We start from the raw sequence: 27,451 nt of genomic DNA, 5'->3' as shown, positions 1-27,451 counted from the left end.
TAACAAGGCCAGTTGTGACATCTTGTCTAATCCCAGTCAAGTATTCTTGCTTAATTATCTGCTATTTTGTTTTTTGTATTTATATGACACTAATCTAAAAACAAAAACAAGGTCCACACAGAATGTTTGCAGTTTGACTGAGTTTATTGTGTTCTGTACCACTATACAACAAACAGCAAATCAAATGTTGTGAACTTCTCTTTAAGATGCCGTGTGTGCATTAATTCCATATAGAACTAGATAAGAAATCTAAATAAAGCTGTAAAGTGTTGTGTATTTTGTTTCAAATGAGGCAAATAACTCAAAAATGTGAAATAAAAAAATCAGTTAACGGTAAACAGAATAAAATGGTCAATATCTTAAAAAATATCCAACACAACTCCGTAACAGGTTTTGCTGTATTTTTTGGAAAGTGCAGCTTAAAATTGTCATAATCAGTGTCATTTACAATTATACATCATACACAGGCACTTTGGCTTATAGAAAGTTACTTATAGATCTGAAATATTTCATTTTACAATCATAATGACACATGATCATTATAAAGGCTTAAACATACAAAAATATATATTAACATTTAACGTGTACATTTCTTATAACTTATGTTTATCATTGAAGAATAGTTTAAAAACCACCAGTAAGGCTTACTGTGATATTTATACAAAAACTTTATACACATGTACTGCTATACCACAAAATACATCCTGATCCAATAGACATTAGGTATTCCAACATATTGCACTCGCTTATCAGGAACTCAGGAATTAGTTTGTTGAGTCTTTAATTATCAGTGTACAATGCAGGCATGGCTATGCTGTACTGAATGTAGCCAATAGCATCTAGGAGCACTGTTCTGTTTCCCCTGACACCCTCTCGGCTTGCTTGTGGCGTATCCACTGCATATACAATACACTGTGATCTAAATAAAAAAGACCACATGCCCACTCTGCTTAGATTAGTTAAAAAAATCCTTCTTAGCGTTAGTAGTAGTTTTTTTGGTACTAAACCCCTAAAATCAGTAGGGGTAAAGTTTGATTTTCAAGTCACTTAAAACTTTGCACAGCACGCAGAAAAATAAACACATCAAAATAATAAACTAATTTTTAAATGAACAAATCATTAAAACAGTCTTAAAATAAAAATGTTGGCAAATATACACATTAAATTAAACAAGCAGGAAGAATTCAGAGGATGTTTAGTGTCATATTATACTAACAGAGTTTTTGAAGATGAGCTCACGTGGAGCTATTGAACAGCTTTCTTTCTTCTGTGAGGACTGTGAATGTGGACAGGTTTATGCTCCATATACTGCTCCTAAATAATAACAAATGTATTAAAAATATAGAAAAGAGGTTAAATGGTTAAGTATGATTGTTTATCAATGGACAACTTTCACACTATTGTCCATGAAATGAAAAAAGAAAAGGTAATCCAGAGCATTCATAAGTATATTTCACAGATTATATATATATATATATATATATATATATATATATATATATATATATATATATATATATATATTTTTTTTTTAAATAAAAAATAATAAATAAATTAACAGAATATTATAAAAAAATATATCAAAATGACAAACCATATAGTAAAAATTGTACTATTCTCAGTTATATATATCCATACCTTTTGGACATCTGAAGGCACCCTGGAGAGGAAATCCATCACTTCATTGTTATCAATAGCATATGGATTCCGCAGTTTCTTCGTGAATTTGTTTATACCTGAAAGCAATGCAGAGCAGCACATAAAGTTGAAACAGATTGTCCAGCAGAGGGAACTAGTGAGCACTTGAGCGCTCAGTGTAAGTAAGCTACAGAGTAAAAAAAAAACTCTTTAGGGTAAATAAAGTTTAATCGTTTTATTAAGCCTCTGGTAGTTAATAGGTAGTTTAATGTAATTTACAGTGTTGTGCTAAAGTCTCAGGCACCTTTATTTTGATGGAGCTGTTTTGTATATAATTTGTGCATCATTGGTTGAGTGAAAAAGAATCATAAAAAAAAAACAAAATCGAATGTCATAGGTACATATTCAAATGTTCTGTTTCAGTAAAGAAGGTAACATATTAAAAACACTATTTCCGAAGGCACCTTTACATTACAGTGACTTTTATACAGTACTTTATATCCAAACAACAATTGAACTGTGGTTAAAAGTGTTCATGGTCATTGGTATTGCTGATGAATCTGTGCAAGGTGGGATTATCTAAATAAATATATTATTGACTTATTTAATATATACTATCTGCCCATTTCTAAATAATATGAGAATTTTTTTAAAGGTAACAAAAACGCCAATCCTTTTATAGCAGTAGCTGTAGAGTTTGATTATCAGAGCTTAAAAAGCAGATGTAGTTCATTTATTTAAAAATGGATGTCAGAATTACTCAACATTACCACTTATGTAAAAACTGGTATAAAGTGATTTAAAAAATATGTTAAGTTGTGCTCATAGCAATAAAAAAGGGGGGCTGAGAAAGCAGGAAATAAGTCATGAGTTTCTGTACTTGTGGTAAAGGGGAAGCAGAGCTTAGCAGATGATCAATTCTGATTGTTACTTTGGAGACCTGACTCAACCAACTGTAAATCAGACAGAAGAAAACTGAAAATAAATAAGTAAATAAATAAATAAACCAAACAAACAAATAAATAGATTTGAATAAAGAAATCTGTAAACAAATCAGCTTATAAAAGTAATTTCTTTGCATCGAATAGTCAAAGCTATTAGTAATCAATTCTTAAATAAATTAAGAGTAATTGCAGTGAAGAGTCTGAGACTAAACAATTTTCTAAAAATTCTTGTCTTTGCATTTAAAATGTGCTACTGTTTTCATACCCATGTAGAGGAAAGTTTTGACTACAGAACATGTCCCTTATTTTAACTGGCATTATGGGTTTTATCTGATGTATTAATTAATAATTGACATTTCAATGATTGTTAATAATGTACAAAAACAAAACAAAACTAAAACCAAAATGAATGCACGTTAAGTCAGAAGCGATGCACTTTTAATGTCACTCATAATGAAACTACCCAAAACCTCAAGACTTAGAACCACACACAGCTAACTCATATCGCAAAAAACTACAGGAAGCACTTAATTTCCTTTATATCTTACCCCAAAGCAGAATAATGTAGCGCAGAGGGATGAAGTATGTGATCACTGTGACAACCATGAGAACCAGGAATGCCAGGTTTGATAAGAACGGCACTGACCAATTAAACATGCTGTAACAAAATGTACTCATTATTATGAATGTATTCATGAGAATGTGGCTTTTATTATCGTTTTAATAAAGAGATTAATAATCATTACTTACTTTTTTATTCTCTCAACAAAGCATGCGATTTCCTCTAACAAGTTCTGGACAGTGACAACAATGTCCTGGACCATGTGGATCTTCTCTATCAAACCTCTTCTCTCAGATTCCTATCCAAAATGATATGTATATATGTTTATTTTGTAAAAGAAATCATATATGCCATAGATGTTCAGAATGTGTTGTTACATTTTCTGTACTAGCTGCTCTGACACGAGTTCTGGCTTTAATTTACATTACAGGTTTATATTAAAGCATTTATTCTTAAATGTAATGGTGTTTATGTGAACAGTTCATCCACTTGTATAACAGACCCTACACATACTCCGATAGGAATATAAAATTATAATAAAAAAAGGAAAGTTAAAAATGAGTTTACATGAAATTTTAGCATTTAGTAGCAATCAGTTTTCTCTAAAAGAGAGGACTTTCAGCTTGTAACATGACAAGCTGCATTTTATTACCTTATAAAACCACAAGAGAGAAGGGGGGAACTGACTACTTATGTGTTAACCTAACAGGAAGTAACTTGTGATACAGATGACATGAAAGCTACAAATGGTCAAATAGCAAGAGAGAGCAAAATAGCCTACCCGCTCATCTTCATCCTCATCTTCACTGTCCATACTGTCCTGAAATATAAAGGATGCACATTAAATAGTGTATTTAGAAAAATCTTGTGCTACATTTTGAACTCTGGATTGTTTTTTTAATTCTTGAACTGGTCTCTAGGGGGTAGCAGCAGTCCACCGGTTAAAGTTTTCACAGTAACCCTTAAATTTACAGTATGGTATAGAAACATGAGCCACCACCGTCCACACTACATGCAAATGAAAAAAGTTGCTGTTTGAATTTCAAAAGGTTATTGAACTGTTAACCGTAGAATTTAGTTAGTTTGACATTGATTCTAGTGTTAGTGGTTTTAGACCACATTTGTTATTTGAAACAAGTATTCTATAGCGTCTAAGTCACATTGTGTTGTACAGTTCTGGCAGGATGAGCTGTAAGCATTCTGTAATAAACAAAACATAATACGTTGAATCTCAAACCAGGCAAACCAGTAGGACTTGTGTACATAACAGCCATAAGCTAAGCACACTAAAAACACACACGTTCTATTTTATATTTACCAGTATAATACCCACTGTAATTCACTGTCCATTTACTTGGTAGAAATCGGTAAATAATTCATTAATTACCATCTATTCTGTTTTTGAGTCATTCTAAACTTTTTACATCATGTATTTATTTTTTTTATTTGACTTTTTTTCTCAGCTGTTCTGAGGGTTATAACCAATATGCTTATTAATAATGGTAATAACTCTTTATTCTAATGCTTGGGAAAAACTCAGTGGTGGGCAGTAAGTAAGTAAATGTAATTATTTATGTTTACGTCTTTGTACTTAAGAAGTCCTTTTTCGCGTATCTGTACTTTACTGAAATATTTTCATTTGAGGAGACTTTAAGTTCACTACATTTCAAATGACATTACATGGTCAAACACGCAGCAAGCCGCCAATCAGGGTCGAGTGCGTGCTGCGTTATGAATTGATTTGATTGCCACTTGGTGGTATCTAGTTATCACCAAGATACAGTTCAGCATCAGCTCAACAGCAAGCAGAACATTTTGAGAGGAATAAATGATGGGAGAAACTCCTGACTCCCACAGCACCCGTGGCCTTATTTGCATGAGTAGTTGAAAAGAAGGTTTTGGGTTAATGATTTATTAGATATCAATTAGTGTTTGACTCATTAATATCGATCTATTAATAGATGTGGCATGCTAAAAGTAACATTAGAGTCTTTTCACATAAACTGAGTCTGGTGACAAAAAAAGATTTTAGGACATTATAGCCATAATAAATCATAGTATTTCTGATCTTTAAGTACATTTTAAATACTTTTGTACTTTTACTCAAAAGTTTACTCAAAAGTTTTGTCAATCTCCAGTGTTCTGTATTGTTGAAAGATTTATGATCAAACTCTTGATGTCACCCAAATGAGGATGGGTTCCTCTTTTAAGTCTGGTTCCTCTCAAGGTTTCTTCCTCATTAAATCTAAGGGAGTTTTCCTTGCCATAGTCGCCATGGCTGCTCATCAGGGATAAATGCACACCATTCACCTTGACTGTTGATTTCTGTAAAGCTGCTTTGAGACAATGTCTGTTGTGAAAAGCGCTATACAAATAAACTTGACTTGACTTAATGGAAGCACTTTAACTTTGGAGTAATATTTTACTGAGTTTGTCTCTACTTTGATTCAAGTACATGCTTTGTGTACTTCGTCCACCACTGGCAATACTGTTATGTCTATAGTCATGCCAATAAGATTTGGGTTTTTGAGTCATGCTTTGGATGATTAGTTGTTTGTTATTGTCTTGACATTAGCACTCACTGTTTCTTGGCCTCCCCGCTCAGAGGCGACCTGAGTATAGTTCCAAATGAGCAGTACGACCAAGAACAGAGGCAGCATGTAGAACTCCCAGTACCACACTGTAAGCAAAAAGACCTGGAGGAGAAGACAGACGACGTGAGAGAATAAGTGTCCTCTTTAACTTTTGTCATAATTAGGCATAATGAGAGTCTGTTCCTGTAAACTACGACTTTTTGCAAACACATCACTTCCTGTTCGACCTAATTGTGATTACGTATAAATCCCCATGGAGTATATGTGGCCTTGCTGTTAAATAAAAGAAGACAAACAGAGGATGGATCAGCTAACAGAGGTGATGAGTTTGTGTTTTCACTGCTGTCTGTACACGTATGCATGAACAAACAGAGCCATAGCGCAGCACAATGATGGCAGAAGCCGTGACAACAAACCCTGCAGCCAACTTAGAATTTTGCGATATCTGGATATTTTATTGTGAATAATTACAATGTGACAAGTGATTCTAAACCTAGGGATGTACTAATCCCGTTTGTTAATTTTTATATGATATCAATATGAAAGCTATGATTATGTCATGATTCTAAATCTGATTTCAAGCAGAGCCACTCTCAAATTTGTCATGTTGACAATGTAAAAGGTCACAGGAGCAATATTGTGGTGTTTTATGACAATCTATAAATCTAACTAAAACTGTTTTACCTTATTAGTTATTATCATGCATATTTTCAAATCACTAAGAACATCAGCTTTTATGTAATAATAACTATTAAGCCATTGTGCTATTGACTCAATTAACCTGAATGGTAAGAAGGCACTGACTGGTTTTCTATTTGATATACAGCTCTGACAATACTGTCAACTGTAAATCAAATACGTTTGCACGTAATCTAATATGTTATCATCTCTATAGTAACAGCTTAGAGGAACTTGTATGAACAATCTGTATAGTCTAATAATAAAAAACAAACAAACATTGTTTAGGGGAATGTTTTCTGTAAAAGGTTTATTTATAATTTACTAAAAGTGTAAATGATAAATAATAAAATAATCCAGTGTTAAAACTTTGAAAAAAAGTCCCATTTTGCTTTTTACTATTTCTGATTTCTCTGCATGATGAGATTCTCTTTAAGACAAATGAAAAAAAAAATGGATTTGGCAGTGACTTTGGACTCACCACAAATGCAAAGATACTCCGCTGGACACTCTCCCACTGGAAGCAGCTCTTTATATATTGCATGATTTGGGACACTGTTCTATAGATGTTCCGCACACGATAAACATTTCTTGCCAGAACCTAACAGAAAAGACAGGTTTGTAAAGTGCTGACTGACCATAATCCTACAGACTGATCAACCTCTCAATTATATTTACCATTATATCATAATCATATATACCTTTTTGGAAAACTTAGGATTGTCTTCCAGGAATTTCCTCTCCTTTGGGTTGAAAGTCCTCATGCTTGCTTTGATCTAATTGATGTTTAAATGAGGAAAGAAAAAATCAGCTTTCAAAAAAGTAAATTAACCTACACACCTGCTAGAAATGCGACTTACTGGATTGTAGATGAGCTCAAGCTCTAACAATATAGTTCCTTTGGATAATCCTCCTAAGTCCTCTTTCTTCAATGGGCAAGAAATCAGATGATTGTTATGTATCTGTTGCAGAAACACGTATTTTAATTAGCACACATATTTGATTTATTGTGACAGTCTTAAAGCTACATGTTACAAAGCTGCTGTGTACGCATGATACGAATTACTCATTTATTGTGGCACGCCACATCCATTTTTCACTTCTTGACAGCTCTGTTCATTTAGCAAGAATGTGTAAACTAAAAGTGATTTCCGCTACTTACTGAGAGTAATGGAATGGCCACTTTCCCCAGGAAATCTGGAGCCTTGTCTCCATCTTCATCAAAAACTGTGACTTCCAAAACATCATGGATGTCTTTGACTGGACTAAACACAAAAGCAGTTTTGTAACAGACTTGTTGCTGTGGTATAAGAAGAATTTAACACTTTCATTTGCTCTATTATAAGGTACATAATAATTTTCATCAGTACTATGCCTTATTAAAACAGAATGTCCCATAGTTTTTGTTCTTTTCTTACGCCCCATTAGAGATCACTCATGCTTGACAGCATGAATGGTGCCACTTACAATGTAAAGACTTTATTCCATTCTGGGTAAAGCGTTTTGTAGATGGTATGAGTCTGCAGTCTGTCATTTCCCAACTCCAGCACACAGAACGGATCACTCTTCCCTAAAGGCAGAGATTTTTAGCATTCAGGTCTTGACATTTGACTGAACAAAATGTGTGAGGACTGTATATACCATTTAAATCTGCAGCCATGAGGTCTAAAGCCTTGATCACTTTCACCTGAAGGAATCCGATGTCCTTTACATTTCTCAAGGAGTTCCTGAAGCTCTAAAGAAGAAGTTTATTTAATACAATATCCATACATGTATTGTTAATATATGTCACAGAGTGTTTCTAGAGATGTAAAGTTTCTAAAGATCAAAGGAAAGGAAAGAAAGTGTTGAGCAGAGACTAACGTATTTGTTTATCATGTTTTCTCTCTCATGTGGCTCATCCAGCAGGGGATTGTACAGGTCAGTAATGGACACTCCGCTGCACCTCGTCAGGGTGATGAGGAAAATCACTTTGCCTCGACCCTGGTCCAAGATACATGTGAACAACTGACTTTTGCTCACCTTCAATGCAGACACGTCAACTTCACACCTGAACATATTACACAAAATATACTCAGTTTTCCCAATAAACAACCAAAGCCGGTGTAGTTTGCTTGTTTAATTTTGTTGCAGTGGAGTTGCAATGATAATGTTACTAGCAATTAAAGGAAATTACAGCTACCATTTTAGCATGATGCATCACACATTCACCATAAACCAAGTTGTTTAGAGTGCAAACATAATTTGCCTGATGCTAAACTGGTAGTTATACACATTCTTTAGCATTTGCCTTGTAGCTTTGGTACCAGGCCCCAAACAGTTTACCCACAACAGTGTTTTATACATTTTAAACACTCACTGTCCAAAACATTCCTCGTATCTCCGGCCTTCTTTGGCCCAGACGCTTATCTCCAGAAAGTTTGAACCGTCAAGGAACTGGTTGAAGTCGAACCTCTCTCTCCATTGAGGGTTGGACTTTTTGCATTGACTCTGTTATAATGAGAAAAATATTTACCTTAAGGAAAATCCCATTTCATTTGAAACTAAACAAACTGAGCTAAACTTAACTGATTACCCTGAGCAGAGTAAGACAAACATTGTCAATATCCACAAAAATCTAATTAGAAAATGAACATTTATTACCACACAGGGAAACTAACAATTTCAGAAACGAGAGTTCATAATCTTTAGGGTATGTGAAGGATAAAAAAATCTTTAATGCATAATAAAACATTTGGATATTACACTGAGATTTAAAATGCATTTAAGACTAAAGCATCTGAAATGAGGTTTCTATTGAAATCAAATCAATAAAAAAACAGTAATATTGTGCATCATGCAAAATTGAATTATTATACATACATACATACATTTACAGAATATTTTATTTTTAAACTCCACCAACATGCAGATAGTTTGAATCCCAGTTGTCTTACTAGTTGCTGCTTATGACCTGTAACCAAGGGCTGTACAACTACATTTCCAATTTAATCACCAAATATATAGTGTTTATTTTAATTAAAAGAATTTACAGCATAAAGTTTGGATCTTTAAACCAGTGGTCCCCAACCTTTTTTGCGCCACCGACCGGTTTAATGTCGGACAATATTTTCACGGACTGGCCTTTAAGGTGTGGTGGATAAATGCAACAAAATAAAAAGATACAACCGGCATAAAAGCTGGTATTTTCTAAATATAATAATAAACGTGAATTCACTGTGCTGTCTTTTGTTCATTTTGCTAGCTTGGGGGTTTGAATTTAGCGGTAATGTATTATGTGTTAGCGGCCAGAGCAGCCCCTTTAAGAAGGTAGAAGATGTGGGTAAGACATGTGACCGAGGCAAGCATCTTGACATGCATAAAGAGTGAGTCATAGACAGATGTGGCGAAAATCCGCTAATTTTCCATCGTTTAGAATCAGATAATAAATAAAACGGAAATAATGTAAGTTATGTATTCTTTCTGTGCGGCCCGGTACCAATTGACCCACAGACCGGTGCCGGTCCGCGGGCCGGGGGTTGGGGACCACTGCTTTAAACTATATAACATGGTGTCCTTCAGTGAAGACTGTAATAACCACTGAATTTAATGTCAGTGATAAGTGTAACAAGAAAAGTTAAAGCTCTGCCATTTCAGTACCTTGCTTTTGTATTTCTGCTCTCCAAGTTTAAAACGAACAAACACGTCTCCTGGTCCGTCGTCAGGTAGATTTCGTCCCTCCACCAGTGTGATGCTCAGGACTCCAGACCACAGCTGGCTCTTCTTTAAAGTATCAGCAAGACGCCGTGTCTGTGGAGATGAGGTTGCCTGCAACACAACAGCAAAAGTTATGCAGTGCAACATCTACTGTAAACAATAAAGATATTTGCGCTTTTATCATATTTCACATTCATAACAAACCAGGTTGCAGTATGCTTACCCTCATACTTCGTTTTCTCTTCTGAACCCACCTCTGTACCATAATAATAAGCAAAACAAATAGCATATTACATTTGCACATAAGTACATTTCCTTTACAGAGTCGGGAGTATTATGGCAATGAAATTAAAAATGTGAAAACTGAAGCAATTAAAACGTATTATGGTTATCATACATTTCGTCTGTTTTCTCCGTCTCTGACTGATAGACTAATATCAATAATAATCACGCCCATATCAGCTTCCAGACTGTTGGGGTCAGCAAGATGTAGCACCATTTCTGTCGTCCTGTAAAATAAAACAAAGCGGCATCAATCTGTGCTCTGAATCTCATTGCTGTATGTTAACTGGGTTCAGTATTTATTTTCTTACTTTTCATGCTCTAGTTCACTTAGGAGCACGCTGCTGGAGCCCATGAAGTCATCTGTGGTCAGATCTCGATCATAGACCTGAACAAAAAATTACATCTTAGACAAAATGAAAAGTGAAATAAACAGCATTTTTAACTAATGATCAGACAGCCAATTCTAAGAGCCTGCTTAACTGGATAAACAGATGTAAACCATTATTAATACAAAAACTGCCCTCTCAATTCTAACAAATAAGCAGGAATTTTACAAACTATGATAGACACCTTGATGTGCAGTTTCTTTTGTAGGTCACGGATGGGGAAGGAGAAAAACTCATTCCAGGTTGGGTTGAGATTCTTATAAATCACTTTGCTTTTGTACAACGTCTTTCCTTCGAGCTTGAATTTCACGTATGGGTCACTTGTACCTGGAAAACAGGCAGTTTGCACCAATTAAGACCTTCTTTTGAGAAGCAGTAGTTAGTGGATGAGCAGCTGTGCCAGTGAAAAAACTCTTTGATGAAATTTGCCCCAACTTCTTGCCAAACAATGCTACATAAATGACATCGTATTACTTATTTGAAAAAACTATTTGTAGAAAGTTCACTATACACATACAACTCTATTAGAGCAAGTGCATTAAACTAAACCTGAGATTTACCTTGCAGTCAAAATTACAGTTATTAAAAAATTATTCAAAACCTTACAAATATTTACAGTAGTGCAGTGTAAGCTATATATATATATATATATATATATATATATATATATATATATATATATATATATATATATATATATATAATTTTTTTACAGAAGAAAGAAGCTAAAATTATTAAGTTCAAGTAACTTCTTTACTAAAGCCTTCGCAAATGATGCACAGAAGGATGTGGTCAATATTTCAGAAGCAACATGTATACACATCATTTCCTGAGGTCGCAAGTGCTATAAACGGTCTGTGAGGCAACAATGAATGTAATATGTAAATAATATAACAATCAGATAATAAGTATTCATATAATTACAAATATTTGCAGACTATTGCACCATACTATGTTTTGTGCACTTGCATGGCAATGTAAATTAAATTTCTAAAGCTAAAAACAAACCCCTGCCAGGCATCTGAATATGCTATTCTGAATATACTGACTATACTAAGAAAGCCAGTCGAATAATTATTCAAGAACCAGTTGCTTTTCATGTTATAAGCTGCAGGTAAACACTTTCTTCAATTATTAAACCCTAACACCCTCCTTCCATAAAAAAACAAAAAAACCAAGCATTTTCATTATTAAACTATCCAGGATGTATAGTGATCTCTAAACCCCTGCTCTTTCCAGCAAAAGTGAGCAAATACTTCAGCTTGGAATGTTTGCATCTCTTACTTAACTCCTTCATGTGAAATCAGCTTTCTTTTGCAGAAACTAGGCAAAGTAAATAAAAGGAAGGATAAACGCACAAACGACGTCCTATAACCACAAGAATTTACCCAGAACACATCAAATTTACTATGAAAAATATGTCATGAGTTCAACTGGGGATAAAACTTCAGGAAAGTCATAACGAAAAAACGAAATGTAGTCGAAGTAGGTGGTGCTCTTGTGTGCTGTGACAGAAGGAGAGGGGTGAGGCAGCAGTAAGGAGGGTGTGTGTCTACTCAATGGGTGTGTACTTGGGACAGGTTTTGATCTGCTATGTGGAATGCTGAGTATGAAAAAGCACTATGCGTTTGCACTTTCTCTAACAATACTGAACTTCCAGTCCCACATTGCTCACTGAAAAATATGCAAATGTATATGTGGAATCAACCATACAATAAACATAAATATTGACCGTGACTAGTTTATAGATTACAATTATTTGGTATAAAAAAATCCTACTTCTTGAAGACTTCAACACTGCAAAGACATTGAATAACTTAACCTAAGATCAATATTTAGCAACATCATCTCTAAACACTACTTTAAGGGAAGTGTTGAAACAATTCTCCAGCCAGTAAAGAATCAGCACAAAGATCATTCAATCTCTTAAAGAAAAATCGACAAAAAAGTAAATGATTAGACATGTAAATATATTACTTATGTAGCCAAAGGTAAAGTTTTTTTAGTTTTGCACAAAAACTCTGAGGCTTATAAAGCTAACAAGGAAAGGAAAGTACATCCTGCAAACATTTTACACTTGAGCTATGTGTGTTTGTCGAGTAAATATTGAAATATACATATTTACACAATTGTTTAATGCACAAGCTCATGAGTCTTAGAGTCTCATTTACAGACAGCATCTTTAACAATGCTGGTTATCTTGAGGATTAAATTAAACTGGAATAAATTGATTAATAGTAGCTTTTGATACATTTTTAATAAGTTGTCATGATTTTTAATGAGTTCCTCCATATCCACACTAAATGAGCCAAAACACCAGTATAATATCCTAATCCAACTCAAACTATAACATCTATGTCGCAACTACACATTATGATTGCATAAGCTCAATGAGCTATTAGTATCATGTAGCAACAAAAAATAAAATAAATTCTGCAATGCCTTGTCCTGTCGATTACTGCACTCTATTAACAGTAGATACAGTGTTTTTAAACGTATGTAAGCATCACACTTTCTTCCTCTGTAGTTCTGGTTTACTGTGGACAAAATAAGAGGTTCAGGATTGGGAGAAATAAGGTGCTGATTAATAATGGTGAAAGCCGAATTGTCAAATTGAACCAATTTGCAGCAATTAAAGCGACAAACACAGAAATAAGAGTTTTATTCATGCAGTCATATTTTGGCAATGTACTTGAGCCTTATTACATAATTATTTAAATACTTATGTGTAATCATTAATATTTTTTGGTTGCTTTTTTTCAACAAAATTCACTTAATGTGCAAAATCATTCGTTTCTTCAGTCTGCATTTTCTACCTGCTAATTCTTTTCCCACTCAAATGTGAGTATTTTAAAAGTGGTCCTCTAGACCAGTACTCATGTTTGTGGATCATAGGTTTTGGTATTGGTTCAGAATCTTACCACAGCGGTCTCTGATTACAAGGCCCCGTCCCTCTTTCAGGTTAATGGAGAGCAGGTAGGACTTCTGCGGTTCCTTATGATTCTCACAGACACTCCCACTCTCCCCGGCCATATCCAGGACCTGCAACCAAAGTAAGGACAAGACTTTTAAAACTTATCTTGCCAGGACAAAACCTAACTGTCTAACATTTCACCATTTTAACTCATTAACTGAATTAACAGTTCACAATTCTGCATGCAAACAATTCAACATCTCTTCTTGTCTTTGCTGATCATACGTTAGCCTTACCTACTACTAGTTTAGTGAACAGGAACTAGGAACTGCCTAGTGAGGATGACACAAGCAATGTGGCCATAAAATTAGGTAAAAAAAAGGAAGCTTAGAAAACAAGCTTTAACCGCTTAACAAACCCACGTGTGAAACGTTTAATAATCTACGTATCTCAATGATCCCTAATAATAACATTATTCTGTGTACTGGATATTATTATGGCATATTTTATAACTGCCTATGTCCACTATTGTGTGAGCTTTTTGTTAACTTCATAGAGTCATGGACAAGATTCATTGCCAGCCACAGGAACTGAACACTCTAGTGCTCAACATTGACATTGAGTTCATATGAGGCAGTCAGAAATTCCTTCTAGTTTCAAGGTAATAACACTGTAGCCTCCAATATCCATATCCAATCAGATCTTGGAAAGTCATCCCCTTACAATAAAATGAATATAAGATAATCACAAGCACACAAATGCACACAGCATATATTTACAGTGTTACTCACTGCATGGTGTTCAGGGTCATGGAAAGAATCAGTGTCATGGCTCTCACCCCTTTGCCTCTGTTGTGTCAAAAATAGAGAATGTTACATTGACTGAAAAGTACACATTATTTCAACATTAGTTATTTAATATGATTTACAAAAGTGAAATGGTCAGAAATCTTGAAGAACAAAGCATGTTAGTCCTAATCAGTCCTTTATTAAAAAATACCTTCACTCCAGGAAATATTAAGCCATGGGGCCAAAACTAAAAGGTCAAAGGAATTTTACTTTCCGGTATTAAATATTGTGTGATTAATGTGTGAATGCATTCTTTAAATTAAGTATATAAATGTATCTCGACTAATACTTCATTTTTTTTTCTGTAAAAGTTTAAGGAAAAACACTTGGTACAAACAGACAAAGCATCTCTTAAACCATAATAATCAAGCCTGCACAGGCAGTGAACTCATTCAGAGCTATTATAGCAGGGAAATGGTTATTCCAGTCCAACACAGTTTCAGTCCAACAAGAATCCACTAGCAGCCATGGTTTACAAGAAATTTGCACAGAGGAGTATTTCTTAATGCTTTTAAGACTGCTTCAATGAACATAAGCAACTGTTTGCACGAATGAGAGACTAATCTCTAAGTGGATTCCTGTTGAGAAGCCAGCAGTATCTGTTTCTTTTTTGTTTTTCACAAAATTATTTTCTATTTTTGCTCCGCACATAAACAAGGATTTCACATCTATTAGCCACAGGAGAAATTCAAATGGCTAATTAACCACGTAACACCTGAACGCATACATATTTAGAGAGTAAATGGCAGGATTTCAACCGTTATCTGAACATGATAAAACAAACATAAAGAAAAAAATACACCATGTGGCAGCAAGTTCTTTTAAACTTCCTAAATAAACAATAAAACAATGTAAGTCCAGAAAAAAAAGCCCTAAATAAATACTAAAAAAAATGGCACCTCGATTGAGTTCTCTGGTTGGTGATCCATATCTTCTACAGCATCCAAGAAGTCCTGCTCCTCATCAAGACCACCGTCCACGAGGTCCTGAGGAATCCAGCCAGATAAGTCTGCGGGCCCAGCTGCCGAATCAGAACACTGAGCTCCACCCCCTGTTTCTAACATGGCCTGACTGACAGGTGTGGAGGCACGAAGGACAAGGGGGTGGTGGGCTGGTAGGGACGGGGAACTTGGCACTGAAGAACTCGTCCTATGTTCCAAAACTCGCTCTGGTCTAACCTGCGACTTTATGTGTCTTTGGCTGTTGCCGCGGACGTAGTGAATCAACGGCTTGGCTCTTTGGCGCAGGTTACCCCATACTGTCTTTTTAGATCCTGTACTGGGTTCCATGCGGAGGATTTTGCACGTGTGTGTGAGAGAAGGGGAGGTGATCAAGGTCTTATAAACAAGAGTGAGATAGTCAGCAAGGCCTGTAAAAAAAAAACAAAAAAAAAACAGCAGGAATTCAGAATCAGTTCAAAGCACCACTGATCATTTTAAACCATTTTTCAATGAATAACCTTTAACCATGAATAAAGTCATATGTTGTAAAAACCTTTCAAAAACAACAGTAGCAACAAGTCTAAATGTTTAACCTTTAAATCTTTAATCAAGGAATATTTAGCGAAATGTCTCATTAAGCCACATACTATTGCCTACAATAACACAAGTGAACACAACATGCAGTTTTTTAAATGAAGGTTTTTATTATTAAGGTAAAACAAAATCCAAAACTACATGGCCTTGTGTGAAAAAGTGTTTAATTTAAGTGTAAATAAGAAATCAGGAAACACATGTATATATAAAGTGTACTGGATTTAGTATATGCCCAATAAATATGTACTTATAAAACTATCAGTTCTATATAAAACAATATAAAATCAGATGCATGTGTGGCAATGGATCCTATTGATGTCTTTTGTCTCCTGTTAATAAATTTACATATCAGGGCAGTAACCATACTCACAGTTGGGAACAAAACACACACACAGAAAATGTTTACAATAGTTTGTGCTGGTGTGCCACTCCTGGTCAGACCTGTGTATATTTGTAGTCACAGCATGTCTCCTGGTGTTATCTAGTGTGTATGTGTTGTTAGCTTTCAATACCAGTGAAATAATTTTCCATGAAAACACACATAGATAAGTTAGCAGGCCAACAGTTAATACAGTGAATATAAAAACAAAATGGCCAAAACCTCTGTGGTCACCTGACATTCACACCTTTGTTTGGCTCTTCCTCAAATTGTTACCAAAACGCTGGAAACACATGTTCCTGTACAACACCGCATTACACATGAAACTAAGAAACCCAAACCGTAACCAGTATTGCAATGCATCTGTGCACACAGTGAGCTCAATAAAAAGCCAAAGTTGGAGTAGAAGAACTTTGTCCTGCACAGACCTCTGACCTCATTGAACATCTTTGGAATGAATTGGAAAGCTGGGTGCACCCTGAGGCTCGGCTCACCTACATCAGCACCTGACTTAATTAATGCTCCTGTTTATAAATGACCACAAATCTCCAGAAGACCCATGTAAAATCTAGTGGAACATCTTCACAGAAGAATAGAGATTATTAATAGAGCAAATGGGGACTAAATGTGGAATGGGCTATTGTCCACAAACTTCTGGCTATAAATTTGGCTTGGAATTCTTCTTTTTCTTCTTTTTATTCACTGTTATCATCTAGATAAGACAAAATACTGTGATATGAATTTCAGCTCACACAGCACACCCCCGTATCTTAAAGCCTCCCAGTTCCCATTTAGCTAAACCCCCTGTTTCCTAGTTAAGCCTTGTTTACGACAAGCCCAGTCCAGTTCCAGTAATTCTTTCTGGACAAGATTTGACAAACAGGGCTGACCCAGGAACTCAGCCACCAGAGTAAAGTTTTTTCAAACTCTCTGAGCTCCAGTATTACACCATGGCAGCTGGATACTGGGGTTACATAACCATAATTTGTTTTCTTCTACTGATTTACAATCACTCATGAATTTTTTTCACCAAAAAAATTGGAAGGTGTTTCTGGAGTGTGACAAGCACAAAACAAATTTGATATGGACAGATGCAGAAACAAATAGAAACTTCAAGGTTTCTGAATGAAACAAAACCAACCAACCAAACAAAAACAAAAACCCAGACAGTACTCCTGCGATTTTTGCCTCTAAAAATTCTCATCTGTCAGCAGTAAGCAGGGTAAAGGTCATTATCAGAACCAGCTGAACTAGGATTGTTAAATAAAGCGAATCCTGAAACATTCACGTCATATATCGGTCCTACGGCTGTAGGTGTGCCGCTAGTGACATTAGAGACATTATAATGGAAATGCAAAAGCAACTTCAGCTTTGGAGTTCGGAGTTCGGAGTATAAATTAATCATTGGAAAGAGGGCTTATGAGTCAAACATCAGACAAGTGTCTTATTTTCTTGTTTACACCTCCAGATAAAAACACAACAGTTTATAATCCATGCAGAATGAAGATTTTTCAGGAAGCACTCTGACATAAAAGGCACCTCTATTCAATTTCTTATTCTTATTTGGGAATGTTTGGGATATGGCCTTATTTCTTATGTATTCATATGTACTTAGTGCAGACTTCTTGTTTTTTGTGACCTATAGTAAATGTGAGAGATCAATAACACAAATACAACACATTATTCATGATCATAACACAGTGATCGAAAATTCATGATTTATAATGCTCAAATTCTGTTTATTAATATTCCATTAGAGCAGCTAGGAATAGTAAAGTCCAAATCAAATTACAGGGTTAATTTACAGGTTATCATGTCTCTAGTAGCAGGTACATGTTTGGCGTATGGCAATCTCTCTCTAGAAACAGCTTTAAACACTTGTGTGATTGCTGGTGTGGAAGTTTTAAGTTTGGAAGGAGTCTTTTGTCAGCGCTTTGTAAATTTCTGAATCAAAGCAGTTTAATTATTAATACAATTTATTTATTAATAATTAATTAAAAAATCTTTTTTAAAAGTTATTTAAGTAATTCAGAAATCTAGAGAGGAAATAATTGTTTATAGCTGCTGTAGTACAAGTCATAACAGGAACTAGCCATTCTGTGGAAATTCCACAATATTGAGTAAACTACTGTATAATTACACACAAATTAAAGTGTTTTACTCAATGTTTGAAAAAATATATACACTTTATATAAAGAAAATAAGAAAGAAAGTTGTTTTATACTTGTTACATGTACTTTACAGTCCAGTGAAATTCTTTCTTCACATATCCCATTGATGTAAGGGAGCTGGGGGTCAAAACACAGGATCAGCCATGATACAGCACCCCTGGAGCGCAGAGGGTTAAGAGCCCCAAGGGTAGTAGCTTGGCGATACCAGTGCTTGAACCACCGACCTTCTGATCAGTAACCCAGACCCTTAACCAGCGAGCTCCAACCATATGAGCTTTAATGTAAGAGACAAGAAAAAGCTGAAAATGTGTGACACGAACGTGTCCATCCTGTCTTTGGAATTAACTAAGGCAAGTTGCTATTGGGTATGTTAAAGAAGGACATTGCTTGTGCCAGTCTTGTCTCGGTGTTATCTTTTTTTGGAACTTCACAGATTTAAGATGCCGCAAATATCTTTTCTTTTTCACAGGATACCAAAGAAGTAGGAAACTTTAATCCTACTAATTGATTTAATATTTGCTACTATTAAATATAACCACAGCACCCATGTTTATTAGAATTGTGATAATAATGTGGGGTTAGGTTATATTTAAAATCTGATACGTAACTGTTGAGTGCTTGAATGTTAGTTATTGAGCACCCAAGTGGCTCCCAAGCACAGACAAGAGTCTTGGTCTTTTTTGGAAAGGCAAAACTTATTCCATGGTCTGTATGTCATTTTCTGTAGCTTCTGTTCCCAGAGCCTCATTGCTTTTGAGTAAGGACAACATCTTTGGTCCAGTGGTGCCACATCTGGTACAATGTTGCACAAATGCCCCAATTGTGTCTCTGTTCACTCTGCATGAGCATTTCACTTTCCTCATAAGCTTTATGCACAGATTAGACTCAGGACAGTTAAGCTCCACCCTAAACAATTTGATTATCTTTTGATGGGAAGTAAATAATAGCATAAACAGTTAAAATGATTGAATACAAACACCAAAACTAAACAAGCAACTAAATAAATATTTTAACACAGAAGCACATATGTTTAATATAAATTATATTATTTATTAATTATACAGTACCAATGTTTAGTTATCACTAATAATTATGTAAAATATAATATTACTCTTTAGCTTATGTTTCATATTTTACTTTCCCTGTTGTGCTTTAGTTTACCGGTATTCATTTGAATGTCTGCTGCTTTGTTCTCTCTTTCTCTTTTTTTGGCAAAATATAGCATTTCATTCCCTGCATTAGAGAGCAGTGCAAATCCTGCCTTTTTTTTGGTCCTATTCCTTAGTGTTCACAATTTTCTGGTTTTAAAACTGATGTATCTTGCTCTTTTTAAAAAAAATTAATTTTAGTCCTACAATCTGCCTGTGCTGAATCTCTTCCATGATTACAGTGGATGTTTCATTCCCGGAATAATAAACACACTTGTAGTTTGAACTTGTTGTTCTGACAGTCATAGATGAATGCATCACTGCAGTGTTGGAGTGATAAAAGGCAACTAGGCTGAGATTGCAAGCAACAAGAAATGTCCTGGTAAAGCCTGCATGTAGACATATGCATATATGATCATGCTGATAGAATTATCTATTAAAATTTGTGATTTGCGGTAATACTTGTCAATTCACAAGCAAACCTCACAAGCAAAAATCATTCATCCCATTTACTTTTTTGTTGCGCCATTCAGGACCCACAGGAATAACATTTTACTTCCTATTAACCATACCAGTCACTTTCACAAAACAGCTCCAAATCCATAAGATGGCATGGGTATATTGCATGGGTATAATAATATGTGGTGTTGTATTCTGTTTAAAATAACACATACAGTAATTACAAACCTGCCTGAGAATCTAAAGGAAATATAATTCATTTCTTCATCTTTTCAGTGAAAAATTCACATCACTATGTGTAATGTAAAACGCTTTAATAGGTCTATTTTGCCCAGGATCTTGAAGGATATCCTACACCAGGTCTCCTTAAAATCCACCAACAGCAGCTGTTCATGTCTCCATAAAGACAAGCTGGTGTGGAATTCGAGACTGTGAGAAAGACTGACCAAGAAAACTGATAACAATCTACATATATATACAACATTCTTGAATCAACAAAAGTAAGCTGCCTGCTCCACCCTGCACTGTTCGTGACATAATCCACGCCACTGTAGATTAACAACACTCCAAAACATGATGTTGCAGAGGGGTGTCTGGGTATTAAGGGCAGGTGGAATATACTTTTAGATTATCATAATGCCTGTGTAAGACCTGGCCCATCAACTTTTTGTGGACATTTTTTTCAAATGCCTGTCCACGTATCAGCAGGATGCTTGAGCTTCATAGGTCTTTAAACCTGACAGGTGTGTCGGGGAGGGATAGCATGTGAAGCGCAACATTCAGCATTTACGATGAATTGGTAGACAGAGTGTAGGATGTGTGTGTAAATAGATGATATGCTGATAAAGAGAAACAGGAGATGCGGCTTGTTTTTTTTTTGTTTGTTTTTTTTACTGGGAGAGCTGGAGATGGTTTCGGCAAAGTGGTAAACATGTTTTTAGATGATTCAAAAACATCAAAATCTAGCAATTCATCTGTTTCCAGAATGACCCAAATAGAGTGACTGAATAAAAAAAACAATTGATATGTAAAAGAAAAAAAATTAAAACAAACTAGATTTGTGAAGGGCTAAGCCGGTTTTAGCAAAGCCTCTGCTGCTTGATAGTGCAAAGTTACCAAAGAAATCTGTTTGCAATTACAGTAAGCGTTTCCTGAGACATTTACACTGATTAAAGTGATTGTACAGCTTGTGTTTCGAAGTATGGCCGTAAAAATGTGACATTTTGTGTGTGTGTGTGAAAAATGTGATCTTTAAATACTAAAAGTACTTTTGAAGTCACTAGTCCCAATTTTTTGACATAACAAAACATGTTTTCTCAAGATCAGGCTGATCTCCAGGACGGACATAAGGAATAAGGTTTTTATTGGGAGGAATTACTGGACCTGTTAGTGGGTTCTACAGGAGACTTCACCTCATCACTTTACCCATCCTGACTGGATATCTTTGGCATGCTGAAACCTTCTGACAAACCCATGAAGTTATGTTTTACACAGTAGTTATGCCATATGGATCTAATAGTGTGAGACAGATATCTTTCTCTCCAAAGTCGGTATCCTTTCACCTTTTCTGTCATTGTGAATAGAACGGCACTACTGCACTCATGCTCTTGTTTTTTAGGCTGATTCTCCTTTTGCAGTTGCATCTTCCTTCCCTTTCACTAATGGTTGGAATCAAGCTTATTCCTCAAGCACATTTGCTATTGCAAACTAATGAGAACGTTTTCGGAGCCCACTCCTAGCCACATCACCTGTGCCGGTGGATTTGCACCTATAAAAGGTCAAAATGAAGTCTAAGGACTGTGATCTAATCCAGGAAACACCACTGAGCTAAACTCGGTACACAGATCTGATATGTCTCTATCGGGAAGGTGTTGAGTGAATAGTGTGCATCTCATTGACTGGATATGCTGCACTGACCAATTAAAAAATACTACTTTTTTAGTGACTGCTTAAAAAGTCAGTAATTCTAGTTAACAGTTCCCTCTACAGAAAATATGTAAATCATGGTAAAGTATGTTGTAGATGTTATGTTAGTATATCATTAGCTATTACATCATAGCATTGTCGATGGCATCTCTCTGTCGTCTAATCACAACCACATTACTGAAAAAAATTCATTTTTATTCACCACAATTCCCACAAGAGCCCAGTGTAGGGTTTGCCCAGCATGTGTTGGTTGCCAAATGATTCTGAGGTAATTTTTTAGTTAGACCCATTCAGGTAGGTTGGTGATCACTTCAACATACGATGTGTGGTGTACTTTGGAGATTTGCTTGGTTTACATAGAGAAAATAAAAATCTAAAGAAAAACACCCAGCAAAGCAGAACTAAATCTCGAATCAAATGATAAACAAGCACATACTGTATATAACAGTCAGCTAGTTTTGCACCAGTGGATTACATATAACATCATGCAGATACAGGCCAAGCGCTTCAGATAATTATCAGAATTGAGAATAAAGTGACTCAGTGACTTTGTCCATGACACAGATAAATACATGTGTATTATTTTTGTCTGTATATTTCAGAGATTTTTTATACACACACACACACACACACACACACACACACACACACACACACACACACACACACACACACACACACACACACACACACACACACACAGCCCTAGAGTTTACATTTACAATAATGGCATTTAGCAGACGACCTTATCCACTTACATTTGTCGTATTCATACACCTGAGCAGCTATGGGGTTAAGGGCCTTGCTCAGGGGCCCAGGAGTGGCAGCTTGGTGTGGCTTGGATTTTAACTCACAACATTCAGATCCAAACCACAAAGATACCACCATCCCTGTTATCACAGATTTTCCTACAGAATAAAAGGAGTATGACCAGATGGGGTTGAGCTGACAGGAGCTCCATTCTACACAATTGTGGCGAGCAGAAAACCTGCTCAAAATGCACAACAGGTGTGATACAACTATAAAAGAACACATCAGATTCCACCTGATGGCCAAAAAAACTGCAGTTACAAGGCTTACCAAAACTGATAGTCAGCTGGTCTTTTTCCAATTTTTTACATGTTTTTTAAAACGGGTTTATTGGATACATGCAATAACTACAATAACAGTCAAATAAGATCCGCTCAAGCAATGTCAGAAACCTCCACTTACATGAAGTCCATGATGTACAATCATTAACTCAGCAGTCAAACAAACCTAAACCCTTATTCTCCAAGAGTAAATGGATGGTGTGGCTCATATTACACACTTCACCTGATAATGCCATATACAGTAAAACCACCAGACCAATAAACCCTGGTGTTCTGTGCAATTATTCTTCCTAGGAACCACGACAAGCTGTCGAACATACAACAAATCAGGCAATCAATTTAACCCATCTATACTTAATGATAAGTTGACAGGCAGAAGGTTTTAAACACTAATTTTACTCTTTTTTTAAATTAATTTTTTTATCTTCATTTTCGAATAAAGTAGAATATTTCGATATTCAGAAATGTTTATTTTATTGAAACGATCTATAAGTGGACAAAACCAGAATCCTGACCTCTATTTAAGTACTTGCTACACAAAATACTGTATATTTGTTTTACAGTCCGGAGTACAAGTCTGGCCTCTTAATACGTCTTTAAATACTAATAAATCTTATTTTATATATAAATTATATATAAATTATTATCTTATATATAAATCTAATACATAATTACCACATTATAGTGACACATTTTATCAGTCTCTCTGACACTAATAACGAACAGGTACCTTCAGGTGTTGAATCATTTCAGTTACGTATGTAAAACACGGGTTTGGTTCTCACGAGCAGTTGTTTCCTTTGTTTGCACTTACAATTACATAGTGTGCGCTTGTAGTATATATATATGGGCCTGATGGTGAGATCCGACTGCATCTGGTTGGTTTTTTCCCACCTGATGTATTTAGGCTAGGCAATAAGAGCATACACAGGTACAGGTTGGAGTGAGGTGCCACTGTTTGGTTGTGATTACAGGAATGCCTCATAGTTACAGCCAGACAGGAATGCAAACTGGTCTGCCATCAGTCACAGGAACTACATTGGAATATCGGGCTTAAAAGCATTACAAAGTCCTTAGTCATGTACACTTCCCCACCTTAATAAGTGATTAATTTGCATGAGAGAAATTGGCATTAACAGCAGGCTTGTCTGAATTACAAAATTAATAAATAACTAATTTATATTATTGAATTGTTTTTATTTGTGGCTTTACTATAAGCAGTGTAATAACATGTAAGTATTTTTCTTCTTGCAAAAAAACACAAAATCACCTGACAAAACAGTGACTTAAATCACTTAAATGCACTACTGAAATACAGTTTCCTAAATAAAAATAAAAATGAAAAGTCTACATTTGCATACTTATTTGCTTAATTGACTACATACATTTATAAAGCAATATATTGTAAAAGTTGTAATATATCATGTCTAATGCAGATCCTCAGTTTTGAGCTCCTGATCTACTGTAAAAAAAAAAAAATTTAAAAAAAAAACACCACCCATCAGATTGCTGTTTGTTGGTGTTACATATTGACTTGGGAAGTGTTTCATTGTTCTGAATGAGGTTCTCCACACTAATGCTGTCTGATGGTTAGAATGGAAAGTTCCTCTGCTCTCTCTGGTGTGACATGACGCGGAGTGTGTATCTTCACACACTGTATGGTGCATGTCAGTGTTGCTTGGTGAAAAGCAGAAAATGAAGGTGATGGAAACAGCGCGTGGTTGTGTATGAAATCGACGCCGCCGATCAATGAAGAGTGACAGAAACCCAAACACAAGGTGGTGAAAGTAAGTGAGAGGAAAGATTTCTGGTCGTATAGCAGCCGCTTCCAGGTGTGTGAGAGTTTGTGTAGAAAAACAGAAAGTAATCAGTCGGTCGCCGCCTCTTACCTTCATATCTGTAGGACGGGGATTAAATGCATCTTACCTGAGGTCCAGTGTTTAAAGCCATTTCAAAGTCATCTTGGTCAGTGCTCAGTGTGTGTGTGTGTGTGTGTTTGTGTGTATGTGCTGTGAGCACAGCGCTGAAATCCGGACATAAACATGTGCAAACACACGCGGAGGAGGGAAAGAGATTAGAAAGGTAGACGAGGAAAGGCAGAAACTTCCGTATTACACTACAGGATGGGCGATACTGAATCGGCCACTGAGCCCAGCGATACGAAATATAGTGATACCGAAATCCGTCATATTTAACACACTAAAGCTTTATATTGCGATATTGAACTTAGTGATATTTAACACCGCGATACTGGTTTCAGCGATATTGTAATCTGTGATACCGAATTTATTTTTAATTTTTTAATTTACCAGCTCTATCTATCTATCTATCTATCTATCTATCTATCTATCTATCTATCTATCTATCTATCTATCTATCGGCAAATTAGAGACAGGAGTCTAAAGTTATTTGCTTTTTTTTAGATAAAGGATTAACATTTGAGAATATTTTACTTTTAAGTCCCAAGCAACTTTTCTCTCCATAAATGGCAAATGATTGACTTTAACCATGAGCCGTATAAAGCATTATATAATTTACAAAAATAGTCTAATTAAGTCGAATCCGTTTCCCACGTGGCGTCTTATACGGTATATAGGCTCATCGTGGCCACGACTTTGCCGCCTCCTGCTGGCTAAAATATATAACTGCATGCATTCTGATGCACCTGGCTGGAACATTACAGCTGTGGAGGACTGAAAAGGCGTACACGTGAAAATGCGTCAACAAATAGCCAAATTCAAAAAGAAATGGATAAAGTGGATGAATGCATCATGAATTGATTGTGCATTAATGCTGTAATTTCGCTTAATATTCTTATTAAAGAAAGTAAATCTGTCTATCTATTTTTTTTTTCATCTGATATTGTTTGTTTTGTCACCTTCATGCAAATCATATCTGTTATATCATCTCATTGTCAGAGCACACATTCACCACACACCATCATACCCATATGGAAATGTGTCTTATTTAAATCTGACCCACCTTGAGCTTCAAGTCAATATTAAATAAATCACATTTTACTTTACACCCACTGACATCTTTGTGCGGTGAAAGACCTTTATTCTCTCTCTCTCTCTTATTTATGTGTATGTGTTTTATTCCAAGGAAGAAAAGCAAAATGAAAGTGAACATGCTGCAAGAGTGTGTCACTTTAAGTCAATATTTGATAAGCAGCAGTATTTAATGGTGTATCAGCAATAAACCACAATGTAGTTTAGTTTAAACAAAAATAAAAACACTAACAAAAAAAAAGACGAGCATGGTTTAAATGTTATATTTCATATTCAGCTACCTCAAGGCAACAATATGTACACTATATACAACACGGTATAAACAGTATACCAAATACATTATGGCTAGATTAATAAATAGAGCCTCGGTCACGATTACTAATGTCTATGATTTGCTATGTTTAAAAAAAACCCTAGAGAAAATAATGCAAACATTTTAATTCTAACATTGAAAAACCTGATTAAATTATAAAGCAGAGATAAAATATTGCTATATGGCCATTTTTTTTGTGTACGCAAAATGTAGAGTTTATTATAACAGCAAAGAGGGATTACATCTGGAATACGATGGTTTGGTGTCCACAAACCTTTGCCATATTGTGAATGTAACTGAAGCTAAAACTCTCCTGCTGGAGTTCCCACTGGAATGTAGATGGTTTGTCAAGGCAACTGACCTGAGCAGAACTATTCTTATATAGTCCTCTGCAGCACATGAGGTCTTTTTGACCTTGTTTGTGTGTGTCCATGGGATCCACAAGATTCCAGGGTGTCCCTTCATATTTTGGGATTCTGAAGTGTGTCTTTGTGCCCTTTCTGTCACAGATGCAAACTCAACACGTCTCACATGCAAAACTAGAGCTTATATGATGAAGAGAAAAAATATGGATATAAATGCTGGTAATCCAGCTGATATGCCTAATTATAACGACAACACACTCTCAAAACATTTTTAAACAAAAGAGTTTTCCTTCCTTCCACCATGGATCTGCACTTCAACAGATGAGTTCATGGCTTATGGCATCATTAGTGACAGAAGTGATCACAGAGCAACTAAACCTGTAACTCCTTATTGCACTTGAAACTCAGGAAGGGCATAGTAACTGGATATTGATTTTTGAATCCCCTGCACTAAAATGTGATTACAGCATGCATTTACAGCTTATTCAATATAAAGTCCAAAGAACAA

At 35.5% G+C, this 27,451-nt stretch overlaps 1 protein-coding gene across 2 annotated transcripts; it reads right to left on the bottom strand.

Moving 5' to 3' along the window:
• Positions 1–125: 125 nt before the first annotated feature.
• Positions 126–25,731, bottom strand: mctp2b (multiple C2 domains, transmembrane 2b). Of its 2 annotated transcripts, none has more exons than XM_046857658.1 (23): positions 25,708–25,731; positions 15,445–15,914; positions 14,489–14,545; positions 13,705–13,825; positions 10,968–11,110; positions 10,706–10,782; positions 10,510–10,621; positions 10,336–10,368; positions 10,056–10,223; positions 8,776–8,906; positions 8,280–8,466; positions 8,058–8,151; positions 7,884–7,986; positions 7,579–7,681; positions 7,277–7,378; positions 7,118–7,192; positions 6,898–7,017; positions 5,727–5,840; positions 3,926–3,964; positions 3,333–3,442; positions 3,131–3,240; positions 1,639–1,736; positions 126–1,314 (listed from the first exon to the last, which is right to left on the bottom strand). In XM_046857658.1, the coding sequence occupies exons 2-23, from the start codon at positions 15,832–15,834 to the stop codon at positions 1,246–1,248; spliced, it is 2,556 nt and encodes an 851-aa protein (XP_046713614.1). In that variant the 5' UTR covers positions 15,835–15,914; positions 25,708–25,731; the 3' UTR covers positions 126–1,245. The 2 variants fall into 2 exon arrangements, with proteins under 2 accessions (XP_046713614.1, XP_046713612.1); XM_046857656.1 differs by lacking the exon at positions 25,708–25,731 and adding an exon at positions 25,181–25,499.
• Positions 25,732–27,451: the final 1,720 nt, after the last annotated feature.

Source organism: Silurus meridionalis, chromosome 9, assembly GCF_014805685.1.
Source record: "Silurus meridionalis isolate SWU-2019-XX chromosome 9, ASM1480568v1, whole genome shotgun sequence".
In the NCBI taxonomy this organism is placed as follows: Eukaryota; Metazoa; Chordata; class Actinopteri; order Siluriformes; family Siluridae; genus Silurus; species Silurus meridionalis.
Note: the sequence above shows the minus strand (reverse complement) of the source record. Positions and strands in the feature narration are given on the sequence as shown.